At 36.6% G+C, this 27,926-nt stretch overlaps 1 protein-coding gene across 1 annotated transcript; it reads right to left on the reverse strand.

The window, feature by feature from the left end:
- Window positions 1-826: 826 nt before the first annotated feature.
- Window positions 827-19,333, reverse strand: LOC120299031 (adhesion G protein-coupled receptor E3-like). The gene is made up of 15 exons (XM_039323414.1): window positions 19,225-19,333; window positions 18,456-18,491; window positions 16,553-16,651; window positions 13,636-13,712; window positions 12,629-12,721; window positions 11,019-11,190; window positions 7,823-7,939; window positions 7,305-7,471; window positions 6,723-6,881; window positions 5,420-5,614; window positions 4,826-5,061; window positions 4,449-4,509; window positions 2,601-2,692; window positions 2,289-2,457; window positions 827-1,454 (listed from the first exon to the last, which is right to left on the reverse strand). Exons 1-15 carry the CDS (start codon window positions 19,331-19,333, stop codon window positions 1,341-1,343), a joined length of 1,896 nt encoding a protein of 631 aa, XP_039179348.1. The 3' UTR covers window positions 827-1,340.
- Between the last annotated feature and the right edge of the window lie 8,593 nt (window positions 19,334-27,926).

Below are 27,926 nucleotides of genomic sequence, written 5' to 3' on the forward strand. Positions count from 1 at the left end.
CATCATCTCTATCTGAGAAATAAAAACATTTTATCCAATGCTCTATCTACAAAGATATTAATATAAAAGAAGGCAATCCATTAGAAAAAAATCTGATAATATAGATATATGAAAAAAGAGATTTATTTAAATATATCCTTCATTATAGAGTAATTGAAAGCTCTTTGGTGTTAATTTAGTTAATAACATATCCAATAGATATGTTCAAGTAGACATATTATAGTTAGTGGAAGCAAATGAGCTGCCCCTTCTATATTTTCTATACTTTCTAATCACCCTATTTATGGTTAAGTGCGTTAAAATAGGGAACGGCTTGAAAAAAAAAGTTCTCCACTATATTTTGGAGACATTGTAGCTCCAGAGATCAGCAAGGAAAGAGAATTAAAAAAGGCCGATTATATCCCAATTTTCTTCAATTTCATTCAAACTGAACAGAGTCCAAAGGAGAGACAGTGTGCTATGGTTCTTCCCATTCCATCTTCTGGTTATGCGCTGCAAATGGTACATTTGCCTGGGGGAGAAAAAAACCTGTAAAGGTTTGCTTTATAATGAGCAAATTGTGAAAACAATATACACTAGGAAGCAAAGACTGGGCTACAATCTTTATTTACTTTAGCTAAACTAAAGAAAACACAAATCCTATCCCTACATGATATAGTATACTAAAAAAAAAAAGGAGTATTAAGGTTGTGGGAATTCAGCCATAGAGGAGGGGAACCTTCAGTTTTTTATCATAATCTTCTAGCAACAATCTCCACTTTTAAAAATTTGCTCAGATGCTTTTGTCTTTTAAGTGAAATGACAGAATATTTGAGGATAGGCGGAAAATATTATTTTAGCTAATGGATTAGTTCTGCCCTCATTTAATGACTGTCTCCTTTAGCAACTGCTTGCAGTTACGATGGTGATGAAAAAGTAACTTTGCAACAAATCCTTATATTGATAACCTTTGCAGGTCTGTAAAGCAACAAAAGGCTGAAATAAGATTGTAAACACAGTTGCAGTTTCACTTAGTGACCACATCACTTAACAACTGAGTTGCCAGTATAAATTGTGGTTGCTAAACAATGACTGCCTGTATTTCCGAATTTCTCTGGCACAGCACCAAAAGAGGAAGAGAAGACCTAGAAGTAGTATTTCAGGAATTCATGTAGTCAGTCCAAGACAATCCAGCTTTCTTCCACTGCCTGCTGTTTGTGAATAGATGGTGTTTACATTGTGAGAATGAACTGGGTTGGAAAAATGACTCTACTGATGTCCTGGACATATAGAACCTGCCTGTATTGGCCACCAGAGGCAGGTTAACCCTAGCACGGTAAGTTTGGTTAAATCTACCAGTCTCACATCTGTCTTACCAAAGGGTTGCTGATGGGAACAGAGGTCATAGTTATCTCAGAAACAGGGGGTCTGATGTCTTTCTTGCAATAAATCCAATGCCAGTAAGCTTCTCTCACCTGAAGATCCAAAATACAAAGACACTCAGAAGAATAATCTTCAATGCAATTGCATCTGCTTTGGGGATTGATTGTAAGTATGAAAGGTGGCTTAACATTTAACACATTTAAGTAAATGTGTTCTTATTTATTACTGAATATTTCAATAACTATATTGATATTGCTTTTTCTTAAAATTCATCTTTCTCCTATTTAATCTATTTTAGCCCAACTTACAACCATAACTGGGACCTGAATTTTAGTCCTTAAACAATGTGGCAATTATGCAAGTCATCTCATGACTGGACCCAATTTTATGAACATTTTTACCATGGTCATGAAGCAATCACACAGTTGTTAAGCAAATCAGCATGATCATTAAGCAAATCTGGCTTCCCCAATTGACTTTGCATATGGGAAGCTGGCTGAGAAGGTGAACATATCACTGCAAGATGCTGCAATGATTGAAAATGTGAGCTGGTTGCCAATTTGCAATCGTGTGTCTGCAGGGATGGTGCAACAGGTATAAATTCAGGATAGTTCCTAACTCAATTTTTCCTACATTGTTGTAACTTCAAACCATCCTTAAACAAATGGTCATAAATCGAGGGCTATCTGTAGGGAGATGACATTCACCTCCTAATCATTACATTCCCCCCCCACACACACACCCTTTTTTTTTCTTCAGTGACAGAGAAACTGGTAGATGAGGACATGGACCACTTTTGTACCAGCAACTCACAAAATCCAGAAGCCAGTCTTGAAAATATGGACCATAAGACTTTCTGTTGTAATCTAACTTTCCAAATTGTGCAGTTTGTTCAAAGTGCAGACCTCTGTTCTTCTATACATCACCTTTTGGTTGAGTAAGCAGTGTACCAGGAAGATGAAGATTCCCTGTGCACTGTTGAAGATGGTGAATATGTATGCCATAACATCTTTCAAAGAGCCATATTGAAAGAGGCCAAAACACCAAGTCACACCCAGGATGAACACATGGGCTATAGCCTTAAACATCAGTGATCTACAACAACATCAAGAGGTTAACAGTCTTATACTGTGACAAACTTTATATGGTCTAGAATACTATGTAAAAAGATTTTGAAAAATATTTTTGTCAAATTGCCAGGATCAACTCCTATTTTCATATTTTATGATTGATCTTACCTGGTATTTCTGACTGTAGATGTCTGTGAATTTGGAGAGACCAGTTTTTCATGCAAAGTCTTCAGAATAAGACAGAAAAACACCAGGTTGACCTTTTTTTGGTGGGGGGGAATAAGTCTTCTCAGATAAATATGGTAACAACAATAACAAGAAGATATAGATTATGCCCTAAGGCTAGATAAGCTGAAGAAAAGAAAACTAAAGTTAGTTTGAGTTCCTATACTTTGCTAATTGATTCTTTTAAGTAAGTAGATGTTCACTTCTATTTTAATTCCAGGTGAGAAGAAACAAAAGTTTGCATCTTGATTCCAAATGTTTTTCCTCCCAGTTCATTCTTTCTTTCCCTCCCCCCAAAAGTTCTTCCTAAAATATAAAATTCCAGCCATTGGCAAAATATTGAAATTCATGAATTCCCTTTGTGCAACAGATTTTCCTACATTATTTTAAACTTTGATCTCCTAGCATCTTGTTAAGACACAAAATCAAAGAAAGATGATGTATCTGATTTCTGGTTTGCCATTGCAGCTGCTGAAGCTGCTGGAAGGCAAACTCCATCTTCCGTGTTTGGTTTCTCTCCGCTGAGAGACCTTGGAAAGAGTCGAAAATCACCCTATAGGGGCGATGAACAAGGAGGAGACCCCCGCTTGATAGTAGGAGGGTGGCAGCCCTTCCGCTTGATCTGGGGCAACCCTCCAACCGGCTGAGAAAAGACTGGACATAGCAATCTGGCTGAATGGAAGATAAACATACCAGGACAATTGTGGGGATTTGGAATAATAGGGAGACGATTTAAGGAATAAAAATGGGTTATCTCTTCCAAAAAATGGCAACTAAATGGTCTCTTTTATTCCAAACAATATGTATAATAATAGAGGGAGATCTATTTAATGATTTAAAAGCATTGACACAGAAGGCTAGTTGGCAAAGAAAGAAAATCAGAAAAAGGCTGAAGAAAATTGGGGCTTTGATTTATTAGAGGGGATTTCATACTATTAATTAGAGGACCAAAGGGAGAAGTGGAGGTAAGGGAAATTTTGATCATTAAATTTAAAATATTTGGAAATTATTCAAAAATAAGGATGCTATTTGTTTAATATTAAATACTTAACAATTAGACCTAAAAGAAAAAAATATTATGAATATGTTTATTGATTAACTCAGACAATATATATAATGGGCTTTGATTTATTAAAGGGGATACTGTATTATTAATTAGTTGGTGTAAGATGGGGGAAATAGATAACTTTTAGGAAATAGAACAAGATTATACTCAAATAGATAAGATATGTAGTTTGAATATTAGATTCTGTTATGAAATGAGATAAAGGAAACTTTGGTTACCTAAAACCTGGAAATTATAAATATCAAATGTTAAATTTGAATATTGATGAGAAACTAAAAATTGGGAAAAACTAATAACAGGACATTGATTGAATGCAAAAGTAATTAAGATATGTATAAGCTAAAAAATTATTGATAAATGTAATAATGATGTTTTTATTTAGTTGATATAATAAGAACTGTATTAGCTTAAATATGAGATAGTAGATATTAAGGGTAAAAGAGAGGAAATATTTGAGGTTGTAGTTTGAGATTTGAACTAAAAAAATTGTATGTTACTGAATTATTGATTAACCCAGCCACCATGTTGCTTATTAAATATATAAATGTAAAATTAGAAAATTAAAAAAAAATATTACAAAAAAGAGAGAAAGATGATGTATCTGTTTTAGTTACATTGATATCAGGTTCTTCTTTTTTTTCTCATCTTAGAAGAAATGTTATGAAATGAACTGAAAGGACTCTCATTTCTCTACTGTTAAAAAAAGAGAGGCAATGTTTACTCACCACAATTATCACACAGACCGGTCCTGTAAAGCTCCAGATAAAATCTGGGTTAAGCCAGCAGCTAAAGAAAAAGAAAAATCGTCAGGAGAAATTTAGACAGAAATGCAAACACTTCAATATATTACACAAAATTGCTTTCTCTAAGTAATATTAGCAATTGCGTTTCTGAAACTTCAGTGGAGGGATTCAAATAAGTGAACAATCGGTTCTCTGTGTGGATGCCACTTCCGGAAGTCCATTCTGGGCCTCGGCAAGAAAAAATTAGCTACTGGTTCTGCCAAAGTGGTGCGAACCAGCTGAATCCCACCACTGTGCAACTTACATCTTGGTGGCACCAGGCTGAAGGAAGCAGCTTTTAACCATATGCCGAGACCTACCTATAAAGTGTCCCAAAGGCTCCAGGGTTAATTGCTGCAGAAATAGCTACGATCAGGACAGGAAACCCATAACCAATGAGGGACATGCATATCTTCATATACTTGCTGGCCCCGCTGTAATTTGCAACTTTCAAGTTTCTGACAATGAGGTAGAGATTGACACCTTCCAAGAACATCCAGACAAAGCAGGCCAAAAAAAGATACTTCAGCATTCCAGCTATGACCGAACACAGGATCTGAATCAAAAACAAAATGCCATTCCTTTATCAGCATCTGATTCTTGAATTGTTGGTTTTGGAAAAAAATAAAGAAGGGCTATGAAAAAGAGAGTAATGGAACAAATTATATCTCTCTGACACTTGTGTTTGCAGAATAGAACTATAGAAAAAATCTGTGCAAAGTAACCTTTCTTTTCCTTTGATATGGAAATATTTAAAAACTAATAAAAAAGTTAAAATAATTGGGCTTGCAAAGAAAACTGATTCAAAGCACTTGATCTAACGAAAAAAGATTTTAATTGAAACTGAGTAGGAAGCATGCTTAGATGGGGTTCACTCTCCACTGAGCAAAACATCACATATTCTTCTAAAATACCTTGTTGCCTGTTTTATCTATTCCAATTATGAAGAGGAGGTCTGCAAAAAACAGACAGAAGCTCAATTGTAGGTGGATAAAGGTGCTGTTGTTGTGGCTGGAGCGGCAGAAGAGGAATGTGACAATACACAGGAAGAGGCAGATGACTGAGATGGACAACCCAAGGTAGCTAATAAGGGTGAGGATCAGATCTCCCTGGAAAGAGAAGTTCTCAACATTATACGAGCCACCTTTTGACAAGAAACTTTTCTTTACACTTCATCTAGACCATAGATCAGGCTTACATATAACAGCTATTCTATTACCTGACTGCTTTTGTTGTATTATGATTGGATATGAAGCGTCAGGATCTTTAAATCTTGAGGATTACGAGCAATTCTTAGTTTATTTTTCTCTATATGAATGGCTATGAATAATTATGGAAAACTCTGCAGCATGTTGAGTAGAGAAATGCTATTCTATCCCAGCATCGATGATAAAAATTATTATCTTCCTTGATAAGAGCAGGATACTCTTGTGGAAAACGAAAGGACTCTTACGAATTCCAGAGGGTTTTAGCAGAGATATTTATTGCACAGGTTCAGAAGCAATAGCAACTAGCAATTCTGAACCCCGAGGGCGGGTTCAGACTTCAGTTTTATACTTCCCTTTTCTCAGGAACAAAGGAATACACATTGAAATACACATTGTAATACCGTATATTCCGGTGTATAGGGCGACCCAGCGTATAAGACGACCCCCGAATCGCAAGATGATCAACACCGAGTCGCATGCCTAGAAAGTCGCCTTATACGCTGGAAACTACCAGTATTTCCGGCGTGTAAGACGATCGACACCTAGTCGCATGCCTAGAAAGTCATCTTATACGCAGGAAACTATGTTATTTCCAGTGTATAAGACGATCGACGCCGAGTTGCATGCCTAGAAAGTCGTCTTATATGCCAGAAACTATCTTATTTCCGGCGTATAAGATGACTCGGTGTATAAGACGACCCCCGAGTTCGGCGCCTGTTTCAACGCTCTCAAAAGTCGTCTTATACGCCAGAATATACGGTACATTAAGTTCGTTTCTCACGGGTATACAATGGAGAGAGTTTGCTACATACATTGTATCCAAGTGCAATGCGCATTAGATTAGTCACATGCTACTAACACAGCATTATTCCAGTAATTATGCAGACACATCATTATTCTAGTGATTGTTCATTATTCCACATTAATACAACAGACATTTAAATAAGTAGGAAAAAATATGTGCTGTTTTCCACAATAAAATTCTGAGATGTTTTCAAAAGTTACATACTTGTTTATGAACTGTGGCCATCAGTACAGCAAAACTGGAGAAATGTTGACAGCTACATTCTGTATGGGTGATGTTAGAAAAGAGCTGTTGGCAACCACGATCGGACAAAGCACCGGAGTTCAAGTGGACACAGAGAACCTTTTCCTGGGCAACTTTATTCTGCAAGAGAGAAGTAACGTTGATGGGATGTAACGAGAAAGTCTACATATTTACTTTACACTTTACTTCAGAGTTACTGAATATTAATAAGGAAGCAAGTGTAAGACAAGCAAAAGGAATAACATATACATACATCATAGACCTTACAGGCAAGCAGACATTGTAATAGTGACTCATGTTAGTCTATGGTGGCAAAAAATCAAAAAGATACTGGTAGCCCTTTTTCCAATAACAAATACTATTAAAAGACATAAGCTTTCATGAGCTGCAGCCCACAGAATCATATGCTTTTTATAAAAGGTGCTATCAGACTTCTGATTATAGAGCTCAAATGAAAATAAGATCTACTTGCTTTCTTAGTATATGTTCATAAGATGGATAGAAAAAGAAGCTTGGTTTCCGAGGTAGACTTCAGTTACATACCTTGAGATGCTGAAAAGTGAGATTGACCGGAGTAGAAATATTTCGTATCTTGCTCATGGCAGAAACGCTTACCAACCTAAAGTTCAGGAATGTTCCATTCCACAGTAAAGTCTCTCCTAGGAGTGATTCAAGCCCACCATATGATATAAAAGCCACAGCAATTAGATCTGCAAGTGGCAGAAGGAAGATCAGAGAGAAAGATAACATCAAATAAAGTATATGCATTTTCCCAAACTGGCAAAATCTTGATAATGAAAGGATCAATGTATAACCATATATTTACTTCCTGGTAAAATAGATGCTACCAACTACTTTCTTTCTTTAGGTCCATCTTTCTCAATTTAGTGTTTTACAGATGTGTTGGATTGCAACTTCCCTAATCCAAACCAGAGTGATAAAACTCTCTGCAAGTTCAAAAATCTTAGGGTTGCAGCTTACAGGGAGGGAACAATAAAGCAGATTGTAAAAGTAGCTTTGGATCTACTCTGTAGAAAAACCAAGTAAAGTATGAAAAATACCTGTGATCATGGCAGTCACTGCTCTTGGGTGGATGGCCATTTGATCTCCTTTAGCTTTTAACTTGAGTGCTTCATTCTTTTTAAAAGATTCTGGACTGATGAGTTTTGTTTGGATCTCTGGAATGACAAAGAAATGCTAAGTACCTGAATGAATCTAATGAATGCAAGTCATTTTTTTTTAACCAAAAACTGATATCAAATAAGAACCAGATGTCTTAATAGAGTGGAACAAAATTCTTAATAATAATGCTTTCTCTGAATAGATGTTCTATTCACAAAAAACATTATTTTCTCTTCGTGGAGGGAAGTGTGTAGTGGGCTGCCCCAGGGCTCTATTCTAGGCCTAGTGCTCTTCAACATCTTCATCAATGATTTGGACGAGGGGATAGATGGGGAACTCATCAAATTTGCAGACGACACCAAGCTGGCAGGAATAGCCAACACTCCAGAAGACAGGCTTAAGATACAGGAGGATCTGGACAGACTTGAACACTGGGCGCTATCTAACAAAATGAAATTCAATGGTGAAAAAAGTAAGGTTCTACATTTAGGCAAGAAAAACCAAATGTACAGGTATAGTATAGGGGGTACCTTGCTCAATAGTAATAACTGTGAGAGGGATCTCGGAGTCCTAGTGGACAATCATTTAAATATGAGCCAGCAGTGTGCTGCAGCTGCCAAAAAAGCCAACACAGTGCTAGGCTGCATTAACAGAGGGATAGAATCAAGATCACGTGAAGTATTAATACCACTTTACAATGCCTTGGTAAGGCCACACTTGGAATACTGCATCCAGTTTTGGTCACCATGATGTAAAAAAGATGTTGAGACTTTAGAAAGAGTACAGAGAAGAGCAACAAAGATGATTAGGGGACTGGAGGCTAAAACATATAAGGAATGGTTGCTGGAATTGGATATGTCTAGTTTAACGAAGAGAAGGACAAGGGGAGACATTTTAGCAGTGTTCCAATATCTCAGGGGCTGCCAGAAAGAAAAGGGAGTCAAGCTATTCTCCAAGGCGCCTGAAGGCAGGACGAGAAGCAACGGATGGAAACTGATCAAGGAGAGAAGCAACTTAGAACTAAGGAGAAACTTCCTGACAGTTAGAACAATTAACCAATGGAACAACCTGCCTCCAGAAGCGGTGAATGCTCCAACACTGGAAGTTTTTAAGAAGAGACTGAACAGCCATTTGTTTGAAATGGTGTAAGGTTCCTGCCTGGGCTCGATGACCTCCAAGGTCCCTTCCAAATTATTATTATTATCGATCATCGCACAGTCAGCCAGATGTTCAGACTGGATTTGGCATTTTGTCTACCTATTGAGTCCTTACCCAGGACCTGGGATAGGCAGATGTGGATGTTTGATGGTATTACAGATATCGTCGCAGGATGGAAGCAGTTCCTAATAAGGCCGCCTTTTGCAATTGACTAATAGCGAATTTGTCAATGCCAATGGTGTTCAAGTGGTGCTCCAGTTGTTTTGGGATTGCACCCAAGGAGCCTATGACTATTGGTACTACCCTTGCTTGCTTTTGCACAGTCTTTCTATTTCTATTTGTAGGTCTTTGTATTTTGTTATCTTCTCCAGTTCTTTCTCTTCTATTCTGCTATCTCCAGGCACTGCCACGTCCACTATCCAGACTTTTTTGTCTTTCTTATCGACAATTGTTAAGTCTGGGGTGTTATGTTGCAGGTGCTTGTCTGTTTGAATTCTGAAGTCCCAGAGCAGTTTAATTTTATCATTTTCTATGACTTTCTCTATATTATTATTATTATTATTATTATTATTATTATTATTATTATTATTATTGTTGTTGTTGTTGTTGTTGTTATTATATGCACTACTTGTGCAATCATTTAGTTTGCTTTTCTGTCATCAAGAAATAATACTAAGATTGAAATAATGAAACTGATTTAAGCTTTCTCAGTTAAGGCTTTCCACTGAAGCAGGAAAATCTTTTCCTTATGAATTTAACAAAATACTGCATCTATCTGTATTTATTATAAGATTTGAATACCTAAAATGGATCCATATATAAAAACTAGGATGGACTTGAAGTCAGTTGCGACTTTGCACTGGTTATACGTAATTCAGTTTGCAAACTACCTCTTAAATCAGTGGTTCTCAACCTTTTTAATGCCTCAACCCCTAACCGGTCGTAAGTCGAGGACTACTCAACCAGTCGTAAGTCGAGGACTACTCAACTGGTGCAGTACCATTTGCAGAATGGGACTTTTGGTGGGCTCAGCAGGGCAGAGACAGCCTGGACAATTCCTATTGGCATTTGAAAGCCAATAGAATTAGACTCTATTCAAGAGAGTCTATTCTATTGGCTTTCAAAAGCCAATAGAATAAAAGGGAGTAGCACAGCTAAGGAAAAGGGGGGAAAAAATGGTGGACTGCGTTGTTTGGCGACCCCCGTGAAATAGTCGTTCGACCCCAAATGGGGTCCTGACCCACAGGTTAAGAACCACTGTCTTAAATAGTTACACAACTTTGTAGTTGACAGAATGAGTTTTTCATATCTTTATTTGAATTTTATTTTTATATTACTGATTCCTCTATTACTTCTGTTCTTCTACTCAGTTGCTTAGCCCCTGGACAGAAGATGTTGTATCCCAGAAAAAAGCATGTATGGGGCCACTTAACAAGATTTTTTTTTCTTCTAAGATCCATAAGGTATTAATAGCAAGGAATAATTTCTCTAAAGAGCTATAAATACCAAAATAATTCATCATCAGCCTTCCAACACGTTATTTTTCTGGATCCCATGCTGATGCATAAGTCATGGGAGTCTGACCTTTTCTCATTTAATGGTTAGTTTGTGAAAAAGCATTCTTATTAACTGTATTGACTGATTTATGTTTTCTAACATACCTTTCCTGAAAGTAAAAACTTTCAATGTTTCATAGAAAGATGGAGGTAAATTTAATAAATAAAATGAATAAATTAAAAATAGCCCTGATTAATATCTACCATTATCATTAACATCTATCATTAGCCTAATATCTAGGCTAATGGAGTCACAGTTATAGTTTGCTATATAAAGCACAATAGGAAGACATGCTAAACAGCTGATGAATGAAAGGAGACTCAGAACGAAGAATTTCACTTATATCAGTAAAACATAAACCTAACCCTTTCTTTTTTTCCCCTTCAAACTGTAGTATTATCCAAGCGGTGGGGTTCTTACCCATGGAATCTTGATCCACATTCTGTGGTTCTCCGTTTGCAAGAGTTAATGATAGGACAGCTGAGCTTATTCCTTCCGTTAACAAGGAGAAAGTTGTTAAAATTTGTTTCTTTCCTTCAATACCCCAGAGGGAAGAGCTGTTAGTGATGTCTTCAAAGGAATTGACCAAGCTCTGTGGTATTACAAGAAGCAAATAGATTTCTAAACCATGCAAATCTCACTTAATTATTTTACCTAAACATTTATATAACTGCTCATCTTAATTAAACTGTGACTGGCTCACAACCTCTAAGTAAAATAATACAACCAAATAAAAATATTTAAATAAAAAAAAAACCTGGTATCACAGCGAAATATTTCAATGCAACCCACAACATACTCTTCTCATGCCAATCTCACCCTATTCCAGCATATGAGGAAGAGCCAGGTCCCATGCCATTTAGAACCTGGTCCCATGCCATTTAGAGCTTTAAAAGTTTTACCCAAACTCCTCTCAGCATATTGTAGAAAACATACAAAAGACGTCAAGTTGTATCTTATGCTATTATAGGGCCATAAGGCTGAGTTCATACATTATTCATAGTCAAAAGGTGGTTTGAATGACTGCAACATTTATGGCTTATTCCAAAAATCAAAGTCAAAACAAACCTTGGAACCGAGCCTGTTTTTATGTTTAGTGATACAAATTTCTCACCTGTTCATTTTTTTAAAATGAAAAAAATAACACAATCATCACATCTTAATAGTTGGTTTTAAAAAGAAAACTCTTAACTTCATTTTATACTCTTTCTCTGTATTTTTAACACTTGTCTATATTGGAATGCTGCCTCAATCTCTTCTCTATATATTTTTTAAAAAAATTATGGCTGATTTCTTATGAATTTTCTTTATGAATTTTTGTTGTACTATTTCTTCTAATTCTAAACAAAAAATAGCCTGTGACATCTTTAGGACAAATAAAATTAATAAACATTTTATCAGAAATTATTACAAAACCTTATGCTATAGACCAGGCATGTCAAACTGCCAGCCTGCAGGCTGGATGCATCATACTGAAACCGCGTCTACCCCATTGCCAGCAATGGGAGAAAAGTTGCGATACGTCACATGACGTCACATGACGACGCGAGTTTGACATGCCTGCTATAGACCATCTCTTAATATTAAAGACGATGTAAGTCTTTCTTGGTGTTGATGCAAAAACTAACATGGATCCCCAATACAAATGTAGTCACTGATGTTGGATAATTAATTATCCAATTCTAGTTATAAAACTCTGTATTAAACTTCATTCTATTTACCAAGATTAAATAATATTTGCTTACAAAATTTAAAAAACATAGAATAGGATGCAGAATCTAGTTTTCTTATTTGATTTCCTCCACATATTGAAAAATATCTCCTTTAGAATTATTTTCCCTTTCGTTCTCTTATGTTTATAAAGATTTTCAGATATCATTGCTACAAATTATTCTGAAGCATCATTTGAGAAGCTTATTTAAATACTTATTTGTCTACCCACCCGCTTTTCCTTAATATATACAATAGGAACCCCCAGGAAAAAAAAACTGTGCTCAACTGTGAATTCTTCAGTACTTAATAAATCTCACTTTCAATGAAGTTTCAGTAGGTGTGTCATTTGCACAGAGAGATCTCAGGTGTTTGAAGGCAAGCCCCATCACCGAGCAATATGCATCATTTTCCTAAAAGAAAAGAAAAGAAAAGTATGCGTTCTTTTCAAAGCTCAGCTGGCAAGAGGACAAAGCCCCACCCCTGCTCTTTTTTAAATGGGCAGTCATGCTGTCATAAGCTGGAAACATGATCTGGAGAAGCTTCATAGCCACAATGAGGATTATATACCAATGAATGCCCATTCATTCTTGGAATGAATTCAAAGAGATCAGTGCTACTATCTCCACCTTCTATTCAGTCTTTGTAAAGCTGAAGATCATGGTGAAGGAAAAAAAAATTAACCTGATTCACTTGTCAAACCCAATTAGAATTCATAAATTGTTTCTCAGAATATGCTTAACTCTGGGATTTTGGCCTTTTTAATCATATATTTAGCTCATAACCTGACAACTCCACAAATAATTTAGCTCTTTTTTTTTCTTCCTCAATTTCAGTTTCTCTTGTTTCCATAATTCAGTTCACAAAGTACTTTATCTTGTTTTTGAAAATAAACTTCCCAGCCGAATCACAAATTACAACTCAGATACATTCCATACCATATAAATTTCATGTAGAATCACTCTGAGGCTGAGATGGGCGGTACCTAACTTAGACAAACAGACAGACAGACAGTCAATAAAATTCCCAAGGCTTAGTCTTTACCCTCTCCTGGAAGATTAAGAAAACCATCCAATAAGCCTTTATATCATAAAAATCAAAACTCAGTTTCATTGCTTCCTAAGAAAAAAGCTTCTTTCTAGGTATTCTCAAGATTTCAAATAATAACAATTAGCAAATTAATAACAAAGACCAGATAAAATATAAAATAATACAATGCTCCCTTTCACATATTACTTCAGCTACTTCCAGTCCTTCGTTCTGTGTTCCCTGTACTATAAATTTCATTTACAAATTATACCAATTTAAGCCATACTAGTTTCCTTACTTGTTTCCGTTTATTTTCACACATTGTTAAACTGTTATTTTCCCACATTAAATCTTGTTGGCAGTAAAAGGGAACTTCTGTGAAAGAAAACAGAAAATTGCAAGTAAAATTGTCCACTTAAAAATTATAAAATATTTTGATGGCAGATAAGGATGCAGGGATATTGGGTTGAATAATAATAGTAATTGGATCAAAACTGAAAGATGTTGAATTTGGCATTCATTATTTCTAAGTAATGGATTAGGTTTTGGCATTTGTAGCACAAGCCCTAAAATAGACTTATTAATAGACTGTTAATTCTCCACATCAAATCTAGGAAAAAGAAAAACACCTTTTCAATGTGTTGAATCTTCCAACACATTGTTGACTACTTCTTGCCAAGCTAAAAAATTGGCTGACAAATCATACTCAACATGTAGTCCTCAACAGAACTACATCCACCTGGAGGGAAGTAAGCAGTGGGGTGTCCCTAGGTTCTTCAATATCTTCATAAACAATCTACATGAGGGAATAGAAGAACTCATCAAATTTGCAGCTCAAGATCCAAAAATATGTTGATAGACTTGAACACTGGGCCCTATCTAACAAAATGAAATCCAATGTAAATAAAAAGTAAGACTTTACACTTAGGCAAGAAAAACCAAATGTATAGGTACAGGCTAGGTGAAATGTAGCTTAATGCCAGTAATTGTGAAAGGGATCTTGGAGTCCCAATGGACAATCACTTAAATATGAGCCAACAGTGTGTGGCAGCAGTCAAAAAAGCCAATGCAATCCTAAGCTGCATTAATAGAGTTATAGAATCAAGATCACGGGAAGTTGTAGTACCAGTTTACAAAGTACAGTAAGACCACACTTGGAATGCTGCATCCAGTTCTGATCACCACAATATAAAAAAAAATGTTGAGACTCTGGAAAGAGTCCAGAGAAGAGCAACAAGAATGATTAGGGGGCTTGAGGCTAAAACATATGAAGAACAGTTACAGGAATTGAATATGTCTAGTCTAATGAAAAGAAGGACTAGGGGAGACATGTTGGCACTGTTCCGATATCTGAGGGGCTCCTACAAAGACAAGGGGTTCAAATTATTTTCCAAAACATCAAAAGACAAGATGAGAAACAATAGATGGAAACTAACCAAGGAAAGAAGCAACCTAGAAATTTCCTAACAGTGAGAGCAATCATCCAATGGAACAGCTTGTCTTCAGAAGCTGTGGGTGTTAACCATAGCTTTATGGATCCACATTATCTCAATAGCTGAAGTTGTAAAGAAAGGTCAAGTGTAGTAGAGAAATTAGCCTCAGCAGCTATAGCACTGGTGAAAACAAAATTAAAAAATGAAACATGGCCAACATTTAGCATCCTGCCAATATTCCATACCTGGTTGTTCTCTCTTACTTTCTCCATTGGAATCCCCAGTTCTGATTGATGTATGTAGCCCAGGAAACCACCATATTTCTGACATATGTCTTGAGGCCCTGACAGTCACTGAACAAAAGCATACATCTTTCCTTGCCTGAAGGAGAAATTACAAAAATAGCAAGTAGGTGGATGATGGTCAGTTGATCCACATGAGCATTGATCCCTCTGATTTGATTTTCAAAACTTTCCTCTAGACTAAGGCTGCAGCCACCATCACTACTGCTGTCTGGAAAGCATGTCGACAAGCCCAGAGCTGAAAGATTATGTGAGACCTCAGTTTGATTCCATCCCTCTTTGGTGTGTGTGTGTGTGTGTGTGTGTGTGTGTGTGTGTGATTTATTTATTTGCCTCTCCATCATCCTACTATGTTTCTTTGCTTCAAGAGGTTACTTAATAATGGTCCTCTTAATGCTGCTCTATATATGAAATTCAGCACTGTTTGGTTGTTCATGGTGATTGTCCAAAGTGATTTCTTAGTTATACAATTATATTGTTACTTTTAGAAAGACTCAAGTTTTGCATTTTTGTAATTTAGAGGTCAGGTTATTTTTCTCTTCTTTTCTATTGGTAGGCTATGGATTAGAAAATCCCAGAAAATCAGAAGAACAGATGGCTATGTTGCCACCATTTCTAGATATATCTGCCTTGCAGATTTATTTATGATGTTTTGGGTAAAGGAAGCATCCTGTGGCAGATGGGTAGGTGGATTTATCTGGATAATAAATATTTCTATTGACCTTTTGAGACGAAGTTTCTATAGATAAGACACTTCTCTGGATCAGTATAACAAAGTTGAAGTTTGGATGTCACTATCCTAAGTATATATTTTTTTCACAGCTGAGCTGGATGTGATCACGCTTTGTCTGCTTGTCTTCAGAAGCTGTGGGTGTTCCATCACTGGATACTTTCAAAAAGTATCATTTATCTGAAATGGTATTTGGTCTCCTGCTTGAGCAGGGGGCTGGACTAGAAGATCTCAAGGTTCCTTTCATGTTCTATGTTATTCTGTGTTCTATGTTCTTGGGTATCAGTCAGTTTTGTTGCTTGTCTTCAATGCACAACACATTGCAAATCCCACCCCATCCCCATATTTCATGTGGTTCTTGGCCATTAAAATGTTACCCATGAAAACAATGAGAATTCAGTTTGTCACTATTAACTTATACATCTGATTTAATCAAAGCTGTTTTACTACGGTTTTAAAATGGAATTGTAAACATGTATTTCAGGGTTCAGGGAGGAACAGGCATTTTGTAGTTGTTGAGACACTCATATGAGAATAATTAATACTACTTTGGGTAGTAGTAGCCATCAGAAGTTTATCAAGCACTATCAGAGGTATCTAGTTGGCCTTTGCAAGAAACAAAATGCTGAACAGCTCATAAAGGAATATTGTCAACGATCAAGACATTGGAGATGGTTGAAAAATCACAGTTCTTTTCTTTGCATTCAATTAACATTCAGTTGAAATGAGATGAAGAATAATAATACTTACTCTCATTAATAGTGACATTTGATATGGGAGAATCAGGTGAAGGAGTAAAACAAGCATCTTCATCACCGCTGCCAGAACTGCAATCATCTCCACTGTATTCTAAAAACATTAACAGGATGTTTTCAATGAGAAAAATTCAATTCAAACATTATTGTCTCTGTCCCTCTTTCCACCAGAACCATTCAGTATCAAACTTACCTCGTGCCAAGGATTTTAGAAATATACATGGAGAAAGAAGAAAAACATCTTATACTCATTGATTTGCTGTATCATTGTGGTACAAAGAACATGGTGGCTGGACTCTATCAAAGTTGACACCAGCCAGAGCATTAAAAAAATTCAAAGATTGGAAGATGTAGAGCACACGTCAAACTCGTGATGTCACATGACATCGCATGACGTTTCAGAACTTTTTCCCCATTGCCGGCAATGGGGTGGGCATGGTTTCCTCATGACGTGTCTGGCCTGGGGGCCGGCAGTTTGACACCCCTGATGTAGAGAGACCTGGCCCATAGTCTGAGAGTTGGTCTCAATTTAATGGATAACATCATCATGTGGTACCAAACACACTATCCTCAAAGTGTCTGCAGGGCAAGAAAAGAGAAAAGTGACAAAATGTGTATTGCAATATTGCAATGCCAGCTTTGTCCCTTGCATACTGGCATCAGGTACAAAAGGGTGAAGCTTGCATCATGATGACATCACATGTTATCTCATGTTGCATCATTTGATAAGAACATCTATGCCAGTCAGGTGTAGCAAAGGAAGCAAGTGACCATCATTACTGACCATTAAATGAGAGGACAACCAGTATATAATCAGGCATTGGTAGCATTGGATCGAAGGGTAGCATTGGGTGGAAGAGGAAGTAAAATCAGAACTAGGAAATAGGAACCAGTCTGCAGCCATATGTCCAAAATGCTGCTTGGTCTATCCTCAAAGAATGATCTATGCCAGGGATGTCAAACTCGCAACGTCAAGTGACATGTTGCGACATATTGCAACTTTTTTGCCATTGCCGGCAATGGGGTGGCGTGGTTTCACTATGATGCATCTGGCCCGTGGGCCGGCAGTTTGACACCCCTGATCTATGCCAAATGACTTGGATTCAGAAATGGAAGACAGATGTGACTTACAAGCTGCCCACTTGTGACTTAGCAAGATGTTTAAATTCAGACTGTATTTTAGATATGCAAGATAGAGAACTGGGGATGGGGGAACATAGATTTACAGGGTACTATGCCAACTTTACTCTGGCTTTGTCCGCATTTTGAAGAAGATGCTGATTTTTGTGAAGACTCAGTAGACAATGAAATCCTCAAATACTGAGTTAAATATTCGTGCCTGCATTACTTGTGCAACATGCACTGTGGTTATTCATCTGTTCATTTTATGTAGCTATGGATTACAAATGCTAATGATGCTGAAATGATATAAAATACACCTTGAAATTTCCTATAGATTTTTTTTTGTCTCCATGTCTGATCCTCATAATCTGCTTCTATAGAAAACAATTCCTAGTAATTTGAGTACATTCAATCAAAATCATTGGCCTTTCCTTACACATTTAGGAGTAATACCAGCATTAGTGATCTGCACTTTACACAACCATAGGGGACAAAGGCAGGAAAGAAATGGAAAGGAACTTTCTTTGTCAAAGGACTTCAGTGTTGCCTGATTCTAGTTGAGAAATGTATGGAAGTTCCATCAGAATTTCTGTGATGACCTTAAGAATTAGGAAATTACGCTATCCAGTTAAGTCTTATAGGTAAACACCACAATGGAACTGAACTTCATTGCAAAAAAGACAAAGATTAGTGGACCTTCAAAACACAGCTCAGCCAGTGTTTAATAGTACCTCATTATTCTATTTCCCCCCCCCCTCAAATAATATAAGTTCTACCTTTTTCATCTACACAGACTATTGCCAATCTGATACCTAGAAGAAATGAAATATTAAATTTATAATAAATAGGATATCTTCAAAATATAAGGTAGGATCTCTAGATTTCTTGTATTTATACCAGATGGCTTTTTCATAAACTTGATTTGCAATTCCATCTTTTTCATGACTTAATTCAAGCATTAATTGTCATTGCTACACCAGAGAAATATCTACTATTTCCACTGGAAATAGGATTGTTATAATCTTAGGCAAACTGATTTATGGAGTAAATCATTGTGTCAGAATAAAAAGACTCTGATTGTACACCCCAAATCATATCAGTAATAAAACATACTGATTTCTTATATATATAGTAAATTCTCCTTTAAGAATTAGAAGGTTTCAAATAATAGACACGAGAGAATGTGACAGAATTCTCCTGCTTGCCATACAATTCATTGTATTTCTAGGGCTCTTGCAAAATACTTCTAAAACACATTAATTGCTGAGACCTGAATGCACCCTTTGGCTACATTCCAAAACTGAATGTTGACAGAGCCTGAATTTTCATATAAGAGTTTAAGAATCAATTCTAGGCAGAACTGCAGATATTCTAAACTTACATAATGTAAAAATAACTGACTCACCCGTTATTCTGCATCTGATTCTCAAACATAAAGCTAGACTATCATATTTTATACATCAAATGTGACCAACACAACAGAGTATCAGAATTTTATTTGGGAACTTTAAAGATAATATGTTTCTCCTTTCTGTCTCCCTATACTTTTTGTTGCTCCATTTCCCTCTTTATCCTTTCTTCTATGTTCTCTAACAAAGAGAATACATTTCGTAGGAGCCATTTGACTGTTAGCCAACAGAAGCCTTATGATCATGGTCTATCTGCCTTTCTAAGACATCTTACCTACTTTGGTAGCAATTTTCAAAGATCTGAGACAGAAAATCATTCTGCCATTTGTGCCTTTTAACTAGATAGAGGCTGGGATTTTCTACCTGTGATATATCTTTTCTAACACCAAGCTATTGTTTCTCACTGTCCTTAGGTTTGTTAACCAGGGAATTTTCTACTCACCAAGAATAAGGAAACTGAAAATGCTCCTCATCATCTGCTTGAATGTGTGAACAAATGACTTATTTTATGTCATTCACCAGAATTAAAGCGTAAGGGAACTACAAATTCTAGGAACACAATATTTTGATAATGTGTACTTCCTAAAATGAGAGGAGGAGGAGTACCATTGACCAAAGGAAGTAGCTTTCTTATTCAACAGAATGTGTTAGAGTCCTATCCACAGACATTGAAAGAGTCCTGTCCACAGACATTTGAAATTATATAGCTCTAACTAATCCAGAATTGTCTATGCTGTGTATGAGTGTCACTCAAATATTTTTTTTAAAAAAAGAAAATACACCAGTATGTTTCGAATGATTTCCCTTGTGGCCTAGCAGAATATCTTACAAAAGGAAGAAGAATAAAAAACAGAACAGAAAACATTAAAAAATGAAGAAATGGCTTCCTATTTTCCTCTTAGCAGTTATACATACAATTCTATTCAATCTTCTCTAAGATTCACACTATAATTCCCTTCTTTCTTTAGCCTATACTATGTTTCTCCAAAAATAAGACCCACCCTGAAAATAAGCCCTAGCTTGATCTTTTGGGGTGGGCCTAATATAAGCCCTACCCCCAAAAATAAGCCTGAGGGGTGGGCGAGGCTAGCCCAAGTGGCAGCAAGTGAGCAGGGGCCACTGGCTCCTTGGTGCAGGGCAAGTAAGTCTGAGCGTGGAGGTAGAGGCAGGGGAGGCAGGCGATCTGGATGCGCCATGCACTTTTCACCCAGAGGGAGACTGGAAGCTTCATCTGCTTGCGAATGGGGCACTTAAAAATTGAGCGATTCGCTCCATCTTCAAGCGCCCCATTTGCAAGCAGACAAAGCTTCCACTCTCCCTCTGGGTGAAAAGTGTTTGGGTGCCTATAGAGTGCTTGGGGCAACTCCATCCCCTCTCCCACCTGCTTCACTTCATAGTGGTGGCACAACTCAGCCTCCTACTGCGAGCATCCACAAGCGTCTACAGAAGTGGGCCAGTGGCAGCGCAGGCTCCTGCTGGATGGGGCTGTTGGTGCCACCACCGTGAGGTAAGGCAGATATCAGGAAAAAAATAAGACATCCCCCCAAAATAAGACCTACTGCCTCTTTTGGAGGCAAAAAATAATAATGGGTCATTCCATGTCAAGTGGTCTGATTTCAGAAAAGTGGCAATTCATACGAACGGACTTTGGCTTGGGAGCCATATAAGATACCCATTTTAGGCTTGGGAACTGAGGATAAGCTGCCCAATAGTCATCTTGGGAACCGGACAGATACCCACACAAGGCTTTGGAACCTCGAGGAAGAAACCAAACTACAGGCTTGGGATCCTGAATCAAGAAACCCACCCATGGCTGGTGTTGCACCGCTATTGGGCATGCCCCCTATGGCGATGGGGTTGCTGGTTCAAGTGCCTGAACTGGTAGTGACAATGTCACCATGGACCAATGCAATATAATAGTAGTAATGATGTCTATATAAAACAAATAAGACAAAAAAATAATAGAATACATGTGCCATAGCAATGTCCTCAACTTTGTCCCTATTTTTAGGGCTTTATATGTCAGCGATGAAAAACCAACCCTACTTTTTTAGGGGGTTGAAACATGCTCTTTCTAATGAGAATGATTTAACAGAGTTCCCAGAAGGGTTTTTTTTTTGTAAAAGCAGACTGAAAATACCCTATTTTGGTGTTTTTACAAAAAATGTCAACTTTACACTCAATTTGTAAACTATTGGAAAGCAGTAGGAGAATGAAATTTTATATTTGAAAACCTTGTGTTGCTAAGTTATTACGTGCAAAGTTTCATGTTTATCATACCTTTCCTTCCAGAGATATAAAAAGCCAAACTTTAAACTTTTTTTTGAGCTGCAATATTTTTGGCCAACTTTGCTCCAAACTATCTAGATGGAGATTGCTCATGAGAATGTGTTTATTATTTTGTTTAATAGAGCACAAAAAGTTGTACAAGATGGCCAAGTTTTGTTTCTCTCAACAAAATATTGCTGGAGATATTATGTCTCAAAGTTGCTGGAATCTCAGAATCATACTGTAGAAGGCTGCGGTATGGGGTCAAACAAATGTCTATATCTCCACATGTATTGCATCAGTAAATGTAACACTTTACCAATGTTCATTGGGGACACGTGTGCATGTTCACACAAAATTTCCTCAAAATCCGTGATGGTCAAGCAGGGACCCCCAGACCACTTGACATGGAATGACCCTAATATAAGAGTAGGTCTTATTTTCGGGAAACACAGTAAGATATAGCTTCATAGCAACCAAAGTATCCAGCATTTTTCATTTTTGTAAATATAGGTTACCTCTATCCCATAGAGTTTTCTGTGAAATCATTTTTAGCATAGTCTTCTTTTAAAATACTACTCTCCAAGAACCTCTGTAGAAAAAATCAACTATAATGTATGCAGAATACAGTTCAGTAAATACAGTTATATAGAGAGCTATGCAGAACTATAACTGTACTGAATAATCTATAGAGCATAATTGCTACTTAGAGAACCTTGCAAGCAAGGAAAAAAGATTCTTAAGAGTTACGTTTATAAGACTATGGACTATGTCCAAGTTATCCCTTATTGTTTATGCATATTTCTTGGCTTAGGTTTATGGGAAGATTATTCCAACAATGATAAATACTACTTCAGCTGCAATTAGCACTGTCTGCTATTATGCTATTTATTTTTGGATGAGGTGGGGACAAGGTTTACATGACATGTCACCTGTGGTTCATTAAAAAAACCTATTTAATGAACACAGTTATGTGCATATCGCATGAAAACACAAATGTAGGCAAGAACAAACATCACCTTTAAAATAAAAATTAAAAAATCCTTGGTTTTAGTCCTTTTGGATTAATATAGAAAGTTGTCAATTAAAACCTGCATAATAGTTGTTATTAATCATATTTTGTCCTAGGCTAACTTGTTTTCCAAATGCTTTTTAAAAAAAAAAATCAATAGGAGTATCATTTTACCATTCTCTCAGTTACCTGAGGCAGAAGAGTTTCAACCCCAGCTATATTTGGTTTTACAGCATACTCTCTCCATGTTGCAGAAACTATCCAAAAGCAGGATAAACACTGACTCAGTTGAATGGCTGTTTCTTTCATTGCAAAACAGTCAATGAATTAATGAGCTGTAGCTCATTAATAAGTCTGTAACAAACTGAAGGGCACTGTCTAAGTGACATAACATTGTTCCCTGAAGAAATCTGGAAAATTTGATTATAATTATAGTAACAGATCAGCAGGATTACTAGGAAGTATTTAATTTTCCATCAATAAACAGTAGACCATATCTGAAGACATATTTAATTGAAGAAATAGTTGGGATTAGAAAAAGGATCTCATAACTGATTTATACATTGAACGCCTTGCAAATGAGAAACTTTCCAAAAGGCTTTAACAGATTGTCAATTAATATAGAAATTAAGCATTATAATGTGAATAGCATAGCCATTTATATAACATAAACAATGTACTCCCCTTTTTATTAGCACCATATTAAGAAACCGACTTACTAAATGGATCATCTGATTCTGCTTTTTATGAAACTAGAAAACTAAAAATTAATAGCTACCTATGGGCCTTTGGCAAAACTCTTTTACTTTACTGAACCTGTATAAGTTGGAATTCTCACACTGTATTAAACCATAGTTTTCTGAAGAAAGCATAATTCATATTATTGGGCATGGCTAGTCTAGTGAAGAAAAGGACCAGGGATACATGATAGCACTGTTCCAATATCTGAAGAGCTGTCACAAAGAGGGGGGACCAACCTATTTTCCAAAGCACCTGAACATCAGACAAGAAATAACAAATGGAAATTGATCAAGGAGAGAGTCGATCTAGAAATAAGATAAATTTTCTGACAGTGAGAACAATGGAACAGATTGCTTTCAGAAATTGTGGGAGCTTCACCACTGGAAACTTTCATAAAGAGACTGGACTGTCATCTGTCAGAAATGGTGTAGGGTCTCCTGCTTGGGCGGGGAGTTGGACTAGATCAGGGGTCCCCAACCCCCGGTCCATAGATACCAGTACCAGGTCACAGCATGCCAGCAACTGGGCAAACAAGCAAAGCCCCATCCACAGGATGCAGGCAGCCACAAAACCATGCTCCTTCCAGTCCACGTAAAAACCTCTCTCCATGGAACCAGTCCCTGGTGCCCAAAAGGTTGGGGACCTCTGGACTATATGACCTACAGGTCCCTTCCAACTCTGTTATTCTATTCCATTCCATTCCATTCCATTCCACTCCACTCCACTCCACTCCACTCCACTCCACTCCACTCCACTCCATTCCATTCCATTCCATTCCATTCTATTCTATTCTATTCTATTCTATTCTATTCTATTCTATATGTTAATCATAAATCATAGTTTACTAATCACATGGCTGCATTCAGACAATATGGTATTCCAATACAACAAACTATATTGTAGGTTAGCATAACATGTGAACCAGTGTGGGAGTAAACACATGGATCTGCTGTATATTGCTATTTTCTGTAAGGTTATAACATTTGGTGTAATGGTTAGAGTTGCTGGAAACTGTGAGTTTCAATCCTGCCTTTAGTATGGTAGCCTGCTGACTGATTTTGGGTCAGTCTCCCACTGTTGGCACTAGGAAGAAGGCAATGGTAAAGCTTGATGTAGTGGTTAAGATTTTGATCCATAAACCAGGAGGTTGTGACCTCTAGTCCCACTTTAGGCATGAAAAGCCAGATGGAGACTTTAGCCAGTCAGTCCAATTTACCTCATAGGGTTATTGTGGGGAAATAGGAGGAGGAAGTATTGTATGTCTTCAGCCTTGAGTTTTATATGAAAAAAAGGCAAATAAAAAAAATCACTTCCAAAAATATTGCCAAGAAAACTGATTTGATGGCAAAAATACAATAATAACTTAGCCAAGTTATTTGGGATTCAGCTGCTTGGAATAAATTGGCTGAATTTATGTTAAATCCCACCCTTCTCCACCCAGGAATGAGTTAAGATGGATGAATTTGAGATTTTCATTTGTTCAATGTATTGGCAATAAAAGGCAATGCAGGCCTAATTTTATGCTGGCATTGGGACCATTTCCTTCATCTGGTCTTAAGATTTAAACAATATCATTTTACAATATGTTTTCTGAATTCCCCTCCCATAACTTCTGAAAGCAAGCTGTTCCATTGGTTAATTGTTCTCACTGTTAGGAAGCTTCTCCTTAATTCCAGGTTGTTTCTCTCTTTTATTAGTTTCCATCCATTGTTTCTTTTCTTACCTTCTGGTTGTCTCACCTTCTGGTGCTTTAAAAAATAAGTTGATATTGTCCTACTACTTATGTAAACTTATCCTAAAATTCTGTCAAATCCTCAGAATAATAAAAGGACTTTCCAGATGAGACTTGTGCTTTTGTGCTTACAAAGTTTATTCTTATAATGGAAGATCTATAAAGGGTAGTCCGCTGCTTGGAAGGTCTACAGTTAAAAACTAGTTTGAAGTTTTAAAAAAAAAACCTCATAAGAATAAAGCACAAAGAATAAAGCTTTGAAACTGCCTATCAATATTTAGCATCTGATAACTGATTGTATCAGGCTCATGGCTAACTGATCAGAAGGCTTATCTACACATTCCAGCGATGATGGTAGGAGTAACCATTTTTTAAGATTGGTCCCCAAGATGCAGCCTTCCTCTCAACCTCAGCTCACTGTGAAGGCAGATGTCTTATATTGTTGTCTAGAGTTGCTTTTCTGCTACACAATTAAGGCATTGTACCACAAATAAGGTACTTAACTATCCATAAAACCATAGTATCTTAGTATCACTGCAACAGTAGTTAACCATAGCTTTATGGATCCACATTATCTCAATAGCTGAAGTTGTAAAGAAAGGTCAAGTGTAGTAGAGAAATTAGCCTCAGCAGCTATAGCACTGGTGAAAACAAAATTAAAAAATGAAACATGGCCAACATTTAGCATCCTGCCAATATTCCATACCTGGTTGTTCTCTCTTACTTTCTCCATTGGAATCCCCAGTTCTGATTGATGTATGTAGCCCAGGAAACCACCATATTTCTGACATATGTCTTGAGGCCCTGACAGTCACTGAACAAAAGCATACATCTTTCCTTGCCTGAAGGAGAAATTACAAAAATAGCAAGTAGGTGGATGATGGTCAGTTGATCCACATGAGCATTGATCCCTCTGATTTGATTTTCAAAACTTTTCTCTAAACTAAGGCTGCAGCCACCATCACTACTGCCGTCTGGAAAGCATGTTGACAAGCCCAGAGCTGAAAGATTATGTGAGACCTCAGTTTGATTCCATCCCTCTTTGGTGTGTGTGTGTGTGTGTGTGTGTGTGTGTGTGTGTGTGTGTGATTCGTTTATTTGCCTCTCCATCATCCTACTATGTTTCTTTGCTTCAAGAGGTTACTTAATAATGGTCCTCTTAATGCTGCTCTATATATGAAATTCAGCACTGTTTGGTTGTTCATGGTGATTGTCCAAAGTGATTTCTTAGTTATACAATTATATTGTTACTTTTAGAAAGACTCAAGTTTTGCATTTTTGTAATTTAGAGGTCAGGTTATTTTTCTCTTCTTTTCTATTGGTAGGCTATGGATTAGAAAATCCCAGAAAATCAGAAGAACAGATGGCTATGTTGCCACCATTTCTAGATATATCTGCCTTGCAGATTTATTTATGATGTTTTGGGTAAAGGAAGCATCCTGTGGCAGATGGGTAGGTGGATTTATCTGGATAATAAATATTTCTATTGACCTTTTGAGAGGAAGTCTCTATAGATAAGACACTTCTCTGGATCAGTATAACAAAGTTGAAGTTTGGATGTCACTATCCTAAGTATATATTTTTTTCACAGCTGAGCTGGATGTGATCACGCTTTGTCTACTTCTACAATTCTATAATCAGCAAAACAGCTTAAATTCAAACATAATGCAGTAGTAAGGAGGACAATATATTTGCCATTTCCTACTTTTAACAATATTCATTGAGGTTTTGGTGTTAGACTGACCTTTGTGTATTTGCTTTCAGTATATACTTGACATCCAGCCAGGCGTTGATTTTATTGTTGTTATTATTTTTAAAGTCAGTTACACATTTTTGTAATTTAGACGTGAGTTAAATAAGTTGAATGCATGACATAGCATTGCATATTTCTAAACAAAATTGAAGTATATAATTATTATTGCAACTGGACATGTTAAGAAAAATGTATCTGTGTCTATCTATCTATTGTCTATCTATCAACGAATAATGCCAGACTGCTAATCAGTTAAATCTAAATTCTAAATACACATCTGTTAATTCTCTAGTTAATTCTCCCATAGTTCTACCATCTTATATGGGAAGGATTTCCAGAAAATTGAAATAAAAATGAGGTGATATAAAAAGGAGAGCCTTTATAATTGTAATCAGCAGTGAAAGAAGACACTACAGAAGCAAACCACAAATTCCAGTGCATTCTTTCTTAGGAGACAGTTTTAGTACCCATGGCTATTTATTTCTAGAGGTATTTATTTCAGATTTTTGCTTTTTTTTCAGTGCACACCTGGATTAGAAATATTCCTTTAAAGAGAAATATATTATTCTCTTCCTTCCATCTTAATTCATTTCCTAAAGATAGTTCAGATGGTTACTGGGCATGTAATGATCATCTGAAAATCTATCACCAACAGACTGGCTGCCTATCAACTTCTGATCAACTGCAGCCACCATAATTATCAAATTTATTTATGTTTGCCTTCTACAGAAGGAGACCTTGTATGGCTTATAAAAGTACTTGCAGTGGTATGCACATAGCTCTATTTTACCATCTTCACAGTTCTCTGTGGGCTAGGAACAATCAGAACTTTGAAGAATCTATCAAACAGTGTGGTTATTTAAATTGGATACAAGTAAGAATAAACAGCATTAAAACACAGTAAGTATTCACTGAAGTCAAATAAATGATGATGGTAAACTAAAATAAATAGGTTAGGGGACTAAAAAGAAATGTGGAAACTTCTTGGATTTCGGAAATGTTCTTTCTTTCTACAAAGGCTTTTCATGCAGCCTCTTCCGAATTTATTTTATTTCTGATTAGCACAGATTTCTGACTAGCACAGATTAGTTCCATACTAATTTTTTGATGTCTTCCTCTGATTTAAATGTGCATGATATGTGCTGTCATGAAATGACAAATGTGGTTCTCTATTTCAATGATAAATGTGCATGACTCAAACAACTTTTTTATTTTTCTGTTAATATTAATTCTGTTTAGCCACATGCAAATGTTCAATGCTTTTAATTGTTTGAAGACTTCATGTTTATGGGACTTACATGTACCGTATTTTCTGGCATGTAAGGTGACTAG

This window comes from Crotalus tigris, unplaced genomic scaffold (assembly GCF_016545835.1).
Source record: "Crotalus tigris isolate CLP2741 ecotype Arizona unplaced genomic scaffold, ASM1654583v1 scf7180000024167.7108832, whole genome shotgun sequence".
NCBI classification, from domain to species: domain Eukaryota; kingdom Metazoa; phylum Chordata; class Lepidosauria; order Squamata; family Viperidae; genus Crotalus; species Crotalus tigris.

Excerpts from the sequence above, each read along its gene's own strand:
- LOC120299031 (XM_039323414.1), bottom strand. The coding sequence starts at position 19,333 with ATGATCATAAGGCTTCTGTTGGCTAACAGTCAAATGGCTCCTACGAAA. Across the intron at positions 18,492-19,224 it reads GGGAAATGGAGCAACAAAAA|GTATCAGATTGGCAATAGTC; the intron begins GTATAGGGAGAC and ends CATTTCTTCTAG. Across the intron at positions 11,191-12,628 it reads CTACTGAAACTTCATTGAAA|AGCTTGGTCAATTCCTTTGA; the intron begins GTGAGATTTATT and ends GTAATACCACAG.